At 41.1% G+C, this 12,490-nt stretch overlaps 1 protein-coding gene across 1 annotated transcript in view; it reads right to left on the reverse strand.

Annotated features, from left to right (window-relative positions):
* Positions 1-12,490, reverse strand: part of ptprdb (protein tyrosine phosphatase receptor type Db) — a 106,712-nt gene that overhangs the window by 41,694 nt on the left and 52,528 nt on the right. Inside the window, exons 5-11 of the mRNA XM_083935284.1 lie at positions 10,782-10,970; positions 5,398-5,508; positions 3,560-3,829; positions 2,471-2,580; positions 1,038-1,235; positions 332-457; positions 77-224 (exon numbers count right to left, since the gene is read on the reverse strand). Of these exons, the coding sequence (XP_083791410.1) occupies positions 77-224; positions 332-457; positions 1,038-1,235; positions 2,471-2,580; positions 3,560-3,829; positions 5,398-5,508; positions 10,782-10,970 (1,152 nt within the window). The remainder of the gene's footprint in view (positions 1-76; positions 225-331; positions 458-1,037; positions 1,236-2,470; positions 2,581-3,559; positions 3,830-5,397; positions 5,509-10,781; positions 10,971-12,490) is intronic.

A 12,490-nucleotide genomic window follows, 5' to 3' on the forward strand; every position in this document is an offset into this window, starting at 1 on the left:
ATATTCTTAGCACAGCATTATACAATACATAATACAAACAAAGCCTGACATCCCTCTTTTGCTTCCCGTCTTTTACCTCCAGTCTTGGCTATAATCTGTAGGTCCTGAGACAGGGGTCCATCTCCTACAGAGGTGAAGGCCAGCACTCTGATGTAATAAGTCTTGTTAGGAGTCAAACCCTGGATGGTGATGAAGCTCGCGCTGCGCACCATCTGCTTCTCCCACTGCAGAACGCACAACACAATACAGAAATGCAAGTAGACACACAGGTAGCACACTTATGAATTAGACACATGCAGACAAGGCAAGTTATTAATTAACATTTACGCACCTGGTTGACTGGCAGCGTGTTGTCCGAGGTGTAGTATACTCTGTAACCCACCACCTGTCCGTTAGGTTCCTCTGGTTCATCCCAATGGATAATTGCTGTTGTGGTGCTCAGCATACGACCTCTAACCTGCATTTCAAACAGGAAGAACTTCAGCAATGCTGCGCTGGTATAGAATATTTATCCTTTATTTAACCAACTAAAAGTATTAACTCAATGAGAATGTACTGTGATTTCCCTGGAGCTGGAGTTTTGCTGAAGAAAGTTGGGTTTGTTTAAGAGCTATAGGCAATTTAAGACGAAGAAGTGTTTGTAAATTACCCACTGAAAACAAGATTTATGCAACACACTAGGCAAGGCAAAGCAAGGAAAGGCATCTTAATTTATATAGCACATTTCATACCAAGGCAACTCAATGTGCTTTACATAAAAACAAAAATAAAAAAACAAAGTTAAAAGCAGGAGCACAAAAAAAAGAAAAGAAAAGAAAATAGATATTGTTTAAAGTTGTTAAAAAGAGCTCAGCTATAAGCACAGGAAACCTGTATTTAAAAGTGCGCACAGTTGGGGCTGATTTCAGTTCTTTGTCAGTGTTATGTCCGTCAGAATAATAGGCAGCTAATCATGCTGTACTGCATAATAACCAAGCTTGAGGTGAAGCTATTCTAAAAGAAACAGCAAAGCCTTACAATCAATTTGTTTTTTATACCTGTCGAGGAGGCGAGGAGGGGGCCTGCTCGGCTGTGCGAGCCTCCACCACCTCACTGGAGGGGCCCTGGCCAATAGTGTTAACGGCTGCCACCCTAAAGTCGTAGTGGGAGTATGGGCTGAGTCCTCCCACACTGTAGCGTGTTGTGGCGATGCCATCAATCTCTTTATAGGGGTCCTCTGACCCTTTGGCACGGTGCTGGAGGAAACAAGACAGGAACAAAGTAAGGAAGAGCGAGTTAAAGCTACATGAGTCAACTTTGTACAGAGGAAGCTCTATGTATGTCTCTCTCTCTCTCTCCATATATATGTATAGATAGATAGATAGGTAGATAGATATGTATATCATTATGACACCAATAAACATTATGCGCTTCTTATTAATTAGGGCGCACTCACATTGTCCATCTGTACCGTGCCCAAGCACATTTCACTGCTAAAGTCTAGTTCGTTTGACTAGTGTGAGTGCAACGCCTAGGCGCGGTACGCTTGCCGGCCACGGCCCGTTTAGGAGAGGGGGCCTTTGTAAAGCCCGTTTGCACATGTACTAGCACGAGCGTGCGCACGTGTACGAGCACAAGCACGAGACCTATGACGGTTCTGACGTCATTTTATGTGCGCCTGTTTGGACATAGAAAAAAGAAGGACCGACCATGCGCAGCCATTTAAAACAATGGCCGTGAAAGGTTCACGTTGGTGTGATTCGGAGGTGGTGTGTTTACTGCAGATTTGGTCAGATGATGACAATGAGTCCAAAAAAAACACAAAGCCAAAAACATTACCATGTTTTCTGTGCTGCTTTCCATTATGTGGCCAAAAGACAAAGCGACGCAATGCGATGACGTCAATCAATGCGTGTGACGTGTTACGGCGTGATGACGTATAGGCAGGCAAGAAGCATTTCGCCGAGGCCCGGGTAGTGTGAGTACAAACGGGACTGGGCCGTGGGGGTAGAGGGAGGGGGGGACAAGTACCCTAAAGCACGGGGCACGGTACGGATGGACAGTGTGAGTGCGCCCTTAGTCTAAAGCAAGGTAAGAGTCTTAATCATTGCTTCAGTTGGCTTCTAAACATTTCAATTTATTTCTCTTTGTGGGCAGAGAGTAATGAATTTGAGCAATTTGGTAACTTTAAAACTATTAGTAGAGACGAGGAACTCTTTTGTTTTGAAGCCCTTCAGGCTTATAATAACAGTTCATGTTCATATACAAATCTATTGCAGGTTTAGCCAACCCAGTTTTGTCTCAAGAAGCCTGTGTGCCCATGCAGTTGTGCTTCTGTGTTAGCGACTGACACACGAGTGGATTTTAACTCCCATCCACTCCCGTTGACTTTTACTCTCGTTCCCCCCGATCACAGGATCATTCCCGAATCACGGGAGTCCCACGGGAGTCACAGAAAATTGTTGATCTCTATTCTGTGTCTGTTACACACCTGTATGATATAGTAGGAGACAGGCTCAGGATTGCCAGAATCCCAGGTAAGTGTAATACTTGTTGCAGTTCTCTCTGTCACCACAGGGGTACCAGGGGCCCTCGGCAGAGCTGAGAGAGAAAGAAGAGAGATTTTGCAAACGATCCCTTTTATCATTAAGAAATCATCGGATTGACTCAGATTTATACCATCACTCTTTACTTATAAGCTCAGCGTCCCAGAACTATACAATAAATATAATGCCTAATTACAAGTGCTGGACAAAAATATAAACATAATCAAACTAAACAAATCTAGCAGTTAAAATGATAAATGGTCTTTCTATTCTTCCGATCACTCAAACGATCTACACTATATGCCATATTGACCCTTTAACACACTGATTGAAGAGGCTATCTGCAGGAGCAACTCTAACCCTTCATACACTAATAGGAAAGCTTTCAGGAAATAAAGCTAAATTAAACCCCCTATTCACTGACAAAGTGGAATTAAATACAGACTTAGTGAACATTAGTTCCTTATTAAAACAGGTCCCTTTTGACAAAGAAAAACTATGTGGATACAGAGGTCATTTTTCTACAGGAATGCCCAAAATATGAATAAAATTAGAATGTAATTTACCACAAATAGTTGAGTATTTCCTTCTCTTCCAACATATTCAGACATGAATAAGCTCATGTGGCAGAACTGGCTGGAGAAAGTTGCTGTCATGAAGCAAGACGTACTCTTACACACTCAGACATACTTTTTTTTTTACTGTAATAAAAACTGAATTTTTGATCCATCACATGCTCTGCTTGGAGTGGAATTTCCTGATTTTGTACGTCTTATTATTTGAGATTTACTGTATATTTTTCTCAGTTTTTTTTGTTTGTTTAATTATCTTATTTTATTAGTTTCTCTTATTGTGCTTATACTGTATTACTGTTGTTGAGGTCCCCCTTGAAAACAAGATGGTAAAGCTTATTTTTCAGACAAAAATACTCTTCACTTATGAAAAAGTCTTACTGAAGGTAACTCACTTCCTGTCTTGATAACATGCTCTCTTCTCACTCATACGCCTCCTCATATGCATGCATATAAACCCACCTTTTACAATAATTTGTGCCACCGCCTCAATCACGCCAAGTGTTGACATAGCAACACATGTGTAATTGTTGGACTGGCGTACGTCAGTCAGTTCCAGGACGTTGCGGCCGATGGGCATGTCATCCTCAGGCGTCAGGTCTTCTGCTCCAAGCATCCACTTCACGTATGGCATGGGGGAGCCCACAGCCACACAGGTGATGTTGACGTTCCCTCCTGGCATGATCTCGCTGTCTGCTGGGGGGATGGAAAAGCGAGGGGGGACACGACGCACTGGACCAGACAGCAATAAAAGCATGAAGGCAGGAGAAGAGAGGTGAATAGAAATTAATGACTGTGTAATTGCTTTGTAAAGTCTGTACACTGAAGATTATTTTTTTTATTTGTTTCATTTGCTCTGAGATGAAGTTTTATTCAAAGAAGACTGCAAGCATTCAAACAGTCTGATACATCGCCACTAGGGCGCATGTGATATCAAAATGTTTTATTCATGGTGTTTTTAGGTGTGCTACAATAAATATTTTATGAACTGAAACACAAAAGATACTCTCAAAACAAACTCACAGCAAACACACATGCACTCACAGGGGGGAAAGAGAAACACGGAACGCAAGGTACAATATACCTCAAAGGAGAAAACTGTACAGGCAGCTTTAAAACCTCCACTACCACTCATAAAAACAGCCAAAACACACAAACAAAAATGGCAGTTTAATGGAAGAAAAGAAAACACTCGGGAGAGACTCAAAGAGCCACACAGTCGTTACTGTACCAACCTTCTCGCAGCTCTGCAGAGGGAGGTAGGACAGAGCACGGCGGGAGGAGGAGGAAAAAGAGAAAGGAGAGGAAAACATCAGAGAAGAGACAGAGAGAAAACAAGTTAGACAAAGGAGCACGGCAAGGTGGCACCAGACAGAAGGGAGAAACAAAGATAAACAGGAAGAAAGAAAGAAATGAGGAGCGCAAAAAGAGAAAACAGAGTCCATGGACGGCCAATGTGTCAGTGGAAGCCTTCCTGTTAAAGACAGTCTCTCTCCACAGCCGGCTGTCTCTATAGACTGCCTGTCAAACACTCACTGAGCAGCACTGCAGGATTTTACTGGCCCCTGCAAGCACTGTTAGATGCACATCACTGCCTCTGTGCTGTTTGTGTGTGTCCGTGTGTTTATATATTTTCTTTTAGTGTAGCATAGATCTGTGTGATTCCGTGTGTGCATCCAATCGTGCATGTGCTTGTTTCGTATCCCTCGGAGCAATGTTGGAGTCAGAAAGGCATGCCACGCTGTTTAAAGCCTTTATTTTTTATTTTTTTTTGGCGGTGGGGTGGGCAGACAACAAAGCAAAAGGCCATGGGAATAAAAATGTCTCCAAGATTCAAACATTTGGTGTAAATGCGTGCGTGTGTGTGTGTGTGTGTGTGTGTGTGTGCTTTGAAGAAGACAGTGCCTGAGGAGGTGAGATGTCCGTCAGATTTGGAGAGAAACACAAGTAACCAGATGATGATTTGTTTTTTCTCTGAGGTCTAAAGGCTAAGAAGGGAGGGCAGAGAGATTAATAGCCTGAGTGATACATTCAGCCCAGCCTGAGCTGATGCAAAAGAGCTCTCATTTAAAAACCATCCTGTTTTATGGCTCTACAGCTAATAATTATAAAACACAGCAGGTTTAATAGCATCACATTAATATGATAAACGCACATTCCTAGCAGAAGACATCTATGTAAAAAAAGTATGTATATATTCTAGGAATAAATGGCCTAATCTTTACATCCATTATCGATGTAACCCTTAAATCTAAGTGCTCCAATCGGACTAACAAGCAGGGTTTTTATCCCCCTCTTACCTCTGACATAAAGGTTAGCTGGTGTGGAATAGCGTGTCCCGTCACTGTTGGTGGCAACACACTCATACTTCCCCTGGTCTGACTCCTCACTCATCTCTATCTGGAGGGCACCTGGAGGGACGGAGGGATGGAGAGGAAGAGTAGAAGATAGATAGAGGGGAGAGAGAGTCACACAGACAGAAAGATAGCGCGGAAGAAAGAGCAATTACACAAAAGTGAAAGATATCAGGTCATTAGGTATAGTTCATAAATGCACCAACATATAAATGGTAAGAACTGCATAAAGTGTAAATGAATCTGAGGGAGTTTTCAGCAAAAAAAGCTGAACACAGGGCTAAAAAGGGTGCCTAATCTATTGGGAGAAAGTAACAAGTTTCTACCACTGTTAGCAAGAATCTGCCCAAAACAGGGGTCAGCTTCCTGATTTAGAAATGGGAAGAGAACAAAATAATAATAATAAAAAAGCATTGATACAAAGCCTAGAAAAACGGAGAATGAAGTCTTCATGCAAGGCAGTACCAAATAAATCAAGCAACAAAAACGTGGAGAAATCCAGTCACCAATACAGTATTTAAAAAAATCTTTGCTGTAAATTAAAATTAGAAGTTATGTTAGGGAGCAAACCATGCTTCAATTTTCAAGGATAATATGTGACAAAGATATTGTCATGGCAGTAAATTATCCCCAACCCTTGCAGATCCACCAATGGGATCAGGAGTGTGATGTTATTTTAAAACACACCCAATAAGGAGGTAAAGACATCAACCGACCTCCATCAAGGCCACAGATTAAAAAAAAAAAAAGTAACGACATACGCAAAGCCTTGGGAAGGGACCGGCGCTTTCTCGCTCCCTGAAAACAGAAAAACTGTCAAAAAAGTCAACCAGAAGTTCTTTCAAGATGGTGTGGTAAGGCAAAAAAGCGCCCAGAAAAACTTTATCAAAAAAGTGGTTGTTTGGGGCTTTTTATCGGTAATGAGAGAGAAAAGAGAAAGTAATGGTAAAAAATCATGGAGAATGTGTGTGTGTGTATGTGCACATTGGTGTGTTAAGGTGTGCGTGTATGAGTCTTCGCCATCTGGACTTTTCAGGCTGAGCGAATAACAGCTGGCAGGGAAATCAAAACTGGGACGTTTGATTGGGCGAATATAGACAAGGTAGAAGCAGAGGCCAGGTCAAGCTTAGGTCAAGCCCTCCCGCAAAAAAAGAAAAAAAAGAAAAAAAAGAAATGAAAATCAGCTCACAATTTTCTTTTTTTCTTAAAGTAATCAAATAGAGGTAAAACTGATAGCACCTCAAATCAAGCAATAAATAAATAAATACAAATTGTAAACACTTCATGCTTTAGACTGAAAACAAAGTAGATGTAAAAAGCTAAATGATGTTAAACTGAATACAAAAGAGAGGTCACAATATGGCTAGGAAGGAAGCGATGGATTTCCGTGTTAAGAGAGTGAACGTTGAGGCTGAGATGGAAAATGAACAGATGAAGAGAGGATGAAAGATGAGAAGAGGGGAGGTGATTAAAAGTCATAGTAGAATGAATTGTTTGCTTAATTCCAATTCCTCCCGTCTTGCTCCTACTGCAGATCTGAAGCAGCCTGGGGTGAGTATTACCAATATGGAAGTCTTTTGGACTAAACATGTATTGATTAATCCACCCAGAGCTGCTTTTGTCAGATCAAGTAGGAACCGGGGGGGTTGAAAAAGGAATCAGGCCACTGTATCATGTTGGTCCTCCCAGCAGTCTTACCTCGTATGGGCGTGCCACCTGAGTGGGCAATGAATGCACGAGATTAGAGAAGGAGAAGAAGAAGAAAATGTTAGTACCAAAGGAGGAGAAGGGGATAAGGAAGGGAGGGACTGGGGAGGGGGTTGGGGGAGGTAACTTGTAAAGTAGAAGAATCAAATTAGAGAGGAAGACTCAAAATATAGATCCTTAAGAGAGTGAGTGGAAGAGAGAGGCATAAAAGAAAAAGACAGAATAAATAAAGACAGAATAAGTCTGAGAGGAGAAAGACAGAAGCCAGAGAGACAGAGTGACAGACAGTGACAGAGCTATAAGGAGATGGGTTATTGATTTGACTTAATTGACTTGCAGCAGGGGCAGATGTGGCTGTAGGAGTAGGGTTATGTCTGCACTGCACTTATATGAGTATCTAAGAGGTGGACTGGGACTCTAAGTATACTTAACTGCCCTGAGACTTAACCTGTGTTTGTCCTCCAAATCCAGGTGTAATCCTGCTTGCACAATGGTGTGTCAATATATTTAATATCTGTTCCCTGAAGGAAAAAGCCACCCTCCATTACTTAAACTCTGTAAAAAAAAAAAAAGAATCTGGTACAGTCTGGTACTGCCCCTATGTCGTATTTGGATCAATTCTTTATTGTTGGCATTCCTTCCAGCTACAACAGAGTCTAACAGCAGGGACATTTTCAACAATCTAAACATCAGCAGTAAATGTCAAGGTGATGACTCTGCCCCTCAAAGAGCAAGAATGTGTTTATAGAAACAATATCTTAAACCGACAATCAGCAATCATACTAGGAGATGTCTGGCGTAAAAAGAGGCAGGAGCGGACTCAAACAGAGCTGAATGCAACGCATCCATAAGACATGTTTACCATACGTTTCAACTCACAATCATCTTTATTACTCTGGTATTTTCATTAATTAATAATTTGGGCTTTAAAACTTCAGAAAAATTGCCGTCACAATGCACTAGTACCAAAGGTGACCAGAGATTGTAAAATCCAAAATGATTTAACTATTAACAGGCTTTTCAAATGTTAATGTCGCCAATTAATCTTCCGTCATTTGACTGATGAAATAATTGACAAGACATTTCAGATGTCATCTGAAAATCACTGAAGCGAAACAAAGAAATGCAAAATACAACACTTTGTTGCAAAATTACCAAACGTTAAGAAGTGATTTTTCTAACAAAAGGTCTGGGTGTTGTTAAAAAATGTTCAACGATAGCTTGACTTTGATACTGGTTCCTGAATGATACTTTTTTCAATACCAATTAACAATACACTCACACCCACACCCACACCCACGCACGCACACCCACACGCACACGCACACACACACACACACACACACACACACACACACACACACACACACACACACACACACACACACACACACACACACACACACACACACACACGCATTAGACAGCTAATCACCAGTGTTATTAGATCTTTGGACAAGTATGCTGCATGCTCGTTGGCTCACTGATGCTGATGCGGCTGTCTCCTTATGGATTGAAATTTGGTGCTGAATGACTATACTGTAGAAGTGTCTACGTTTGGTACCCTGCCCTATATTGTATACAGTGAAAAAGTATTGAAGGGTGGGTTTTTCTTTAACTGCTTTACTTGTATGACTCTATTATGGTGATGTTAAAAACTGCATGTGTCCATTCACTACCTCTAAGCGGTAGTAACCAGGTTCAGCATACACATACTACACTGTAAAGTCAACGCCTTAAAGTCTGAAAACTGGTCGCTACTGATTTCCTTACAGTGGCTCCACCAGAGGCTTACCTAACAGCCACCTAGAGTTGATGGCTTATTGACTGGTAACTTTATATAACAGAGCGAAGAGAGTAAGTTTGTGAGTCGGTGACAGGGTGAGTGAGTGAGTCAGTGAGGGGAAGAATATTTGAATAAGTGGAAAAGTAAATAGGTGAGTGTCAGGAGAAAGTTATTGTAATTCTTGGGTGTGGATAGGCTGCAGGTGCACGGGTGAGGGTGAAGCCAGCTACCTCTAGGGTGACAGAGATATGTGTGAGTATATTTATGTATGTGTAGATTTGTGTGTATGCATGTCTCTGCGTGTGTGTATCCACTTTGTAGCTTTTATGCATCTATCTATGTTTCTTTAACCAAATGATGTATGGGTGTCTGCAGACTTGGGAGTGTGTCTATTTCTGTGTTTGCGCATCTGCGCTCTGTGTGACTATTAGTAAAATGCATGCCATGCATTTTAATAACACCTCAACAGTGTAAAGGTGTGCGGCAGCAGCAACAATAGCAGCATTAGTGAACAGTATATAGAAAAGTGGACAGTGAGGGTGTGGGCCTCGGAACAGAAGCACTTACCAAAGGACTCTGTGGTTAAAAAGATACAAAGAGAAAAGAAACAGCATAGACATGGCATTACAATTGGACCATTGGATACACAAAGGAGTTGACTTAATAGAAACACCTTGAAAAAGCACTGGAACTCCAAAAAAAGAAAAAAAAAGTCATGGATATTAATTATCTATACAGAACTTTGTGCTTATATGAATCGTAAAAGTGTCTTGTAATCATCACATAGAAGAATCAACGCTAACATACCAAATATTTGACATTTTAAATTGTAACAATTTTGTAAATCATTTAAATGTGTTATATATTTTTGGAAAATAAAGGTCAAAAAGGGAGTCTGAGCAGGGCACTGACGGGTGAGCCAGAGAATTAAAAACAAACAAACACGGGGACAGAAGCGAAGAGGTTATCCATAAAGAAGCCAGAAAGTTGGGTGTCCAACCACAAGAAAGGGATTTTGGGTACAGAGTTGGTCCCTGGAAGCAGAAGGATGACTGAGGGAGGAGACTATGCTAAGACAAGTTGGGGTTTTACACACTACTGTGGCCATTGAACAGCTGATTGAGTGGCTTGACTAGAAAAACTTGTTTTTTTCCAGGTAATCTTGTCTTTGGTTTAACAAATTCTGTCAATGTATTTTCTCAAATAACATGGATTAAATGTCTGTGAGTCAATTTCTGACCCACACCAGACACACTTTCCATGAAATGAGGGAAAAACAAAAGGTTATTTGTTTGTTTAGTCACAGCAGTGAGCCATCGTAGAGAGGACATTCCCTTAGTGCACGCCACCATCACAGGGGTTTATCCTGCTAATTCTGTCAGTAGAGGAAATTTGTGAGGACTAGAGACAAGTTGCACATTGAAGACTGTTGTTACAAATATTTCGTAATGTTTGTACTAAGTTAAAAATGAAACCCCTTTGTGATGGTGATTTGCACAGGAAGACCTCAGAGAGTTTGGAGAAAAGTTGGGAGTTCACTGTTCAAGGCTTTGAAGAGTTTGTAAGAAGTTGGCAACCCCACACAGTCAACTCATACGACAGGAGCAGAGAAACACAGCCAGTAATCACAGCAGGAGGAGAGCGGCAGCAATAAGGAAAGGGGTGAATGAGGGCAAGAATAACAGCCGTTTTTGTAGGAACAGTAAAATAAATGGGTTGGGGGGTGGGGATAAGGAGAGGATATTTAAAGAGGAATAAAAGTAAAGTGGACGGGTAGAAACAAAAGCTTGGGATTTAAGGGAACAGGAAAGAATGGTGGGATACAAACATTGGTTACCTGAGCGGAGCTGCTTGATCCGTCCGTTGTTATTGGACGTGTTGACCGGCAGGAAATCCTTGAACCAGGTAATTTCTGGATCAGGGTTGCCGCTAGCAGCACAGAGCATAGTGGCGGTCCGAGAACGCTCCACCACTTTTAGCTGGGGACCCATGTCTATGGTGGGGAACCCAGAGGGCAGCTGGTCCTCTAGAAAGATCAAATACATGAGTCAAACAAAATAGACCTTCATCATCATCACCCATCGTGTTTCAGGTGTGTTCATTGGATGGATTTTAAACACTTTCTTGTATCACTATTTGATTAAGTTCAATTTACCTGTATAACTTAAGTGTAACCATAAGACATAATGGAGATTAAGAATAAAGACCCACACACTATAAGTATATAGTATTAAAATATATGTTTACCAGGTCTGAAGAAGTGCATGTTATACACACAAGCCCCAACAACAGCGACTTCCTTGTTGATCCAATACAGAAGTGCCAAAAACTGCAGTTCTCTGAGTGTCCACTAGGGACAGGTTTCATAATAGAGCAATTTCTCATTGACGCCCATGTTAAATAGGCTGTTTTTCACAGCATAATTAAACCTATTTAAGGCCTGGTACACTGTATGTTTAGGTCAAATCTCCATTTTTTTGTACCAGGCTAGTTTTTATTTTATTATAGGTTAAAGCTCATGAACAATTAGGGGCGCGGCCTCTTGAGTGACAGCTATCCGCTGGCCCTCACTTCACCTTGGAGGTATACGTCAGCAAGATTGATGTAACCTCCCCCAACGTCACATCAATGCCCTTTTTTGGTAAGAGGAAATGAGACGGACTCAAAGTCCGACAAGATGGCGACTCCCGTTGGCGAGTACGGTTGGATCAAGATGAGAGATTGGACCTTGACGGAGATGCTATGTCCATTTTTTATACAGTCTATGAATATACAGTGACATTTAAAAATAACTATATGGTCCAAAGACAATTATGCCATTAGTCTAAACATTGGTTAAATCGATGGTACACAATAAATAGAGACATACAGTATAAAGTATGAATAACAGTAAACTAACATATAAAGTTGTATGTGGTTAGAGTAGATTTTCATACAAGACATATTAATGCTGCCACTGTCAATGTTGGCTTGTTCTTCTATTTAGTGGGTTTAGTTCAGTTCATCAGTGCTCGATGCTTGATTTAACTGTGTGACTAATTTGGAGGCTGCCGTTCGTGGCGCTGAACATGATTAAACATACTGCTTTGTTACTTTCAGAAAGAGACAAGCTAGCTGTTTTATCTCTTATGCTAAGCTAGAAGGCTGCTGGTTGTAGCTTTATATTAAACAGATAGATAAGAGTGGTATCAGTCTTTTCACAAAATTAAGTAAGAAAACAAATAAAATATTTCCCGAAACGTCAAGCAATTCCTTTACTTAGAGCTGTGCACCTAAAAGCAGATAGTCGACGAACAAAACAAGACTAAATGTGACGCTTCATACTTGAAGACATGCGGCTTCAGCCCTAAGCAGTCCAGTGTGAAAGGGTTTTAAGGGAAACTGGCTAGTCAAATGCAAGAGACAAATTTAGATTCAATTTACAGTCCAAATATGTTTTGAATTGGCCATGAGCCCGGAGGAAGGACTTTTGAAGAATACAACAGTGAGGTCAAATAGAACAAGAAACATTTCATTCCACCTGAAAAACTATCTCACAAAACGACT

This window comes from Echiichthys vipera (assembly GCF_963691815.1).
Source record: "Echiichthys vipera genome assembly, chromosome: 2".
NCBI classification, from domain to species: domain Eukaryota; kingdom Metazoa; phylum Chordata; class Actinopteri; order Perciformes; family Trachinidae; genus Echiichthys; species Echiichthys vipera.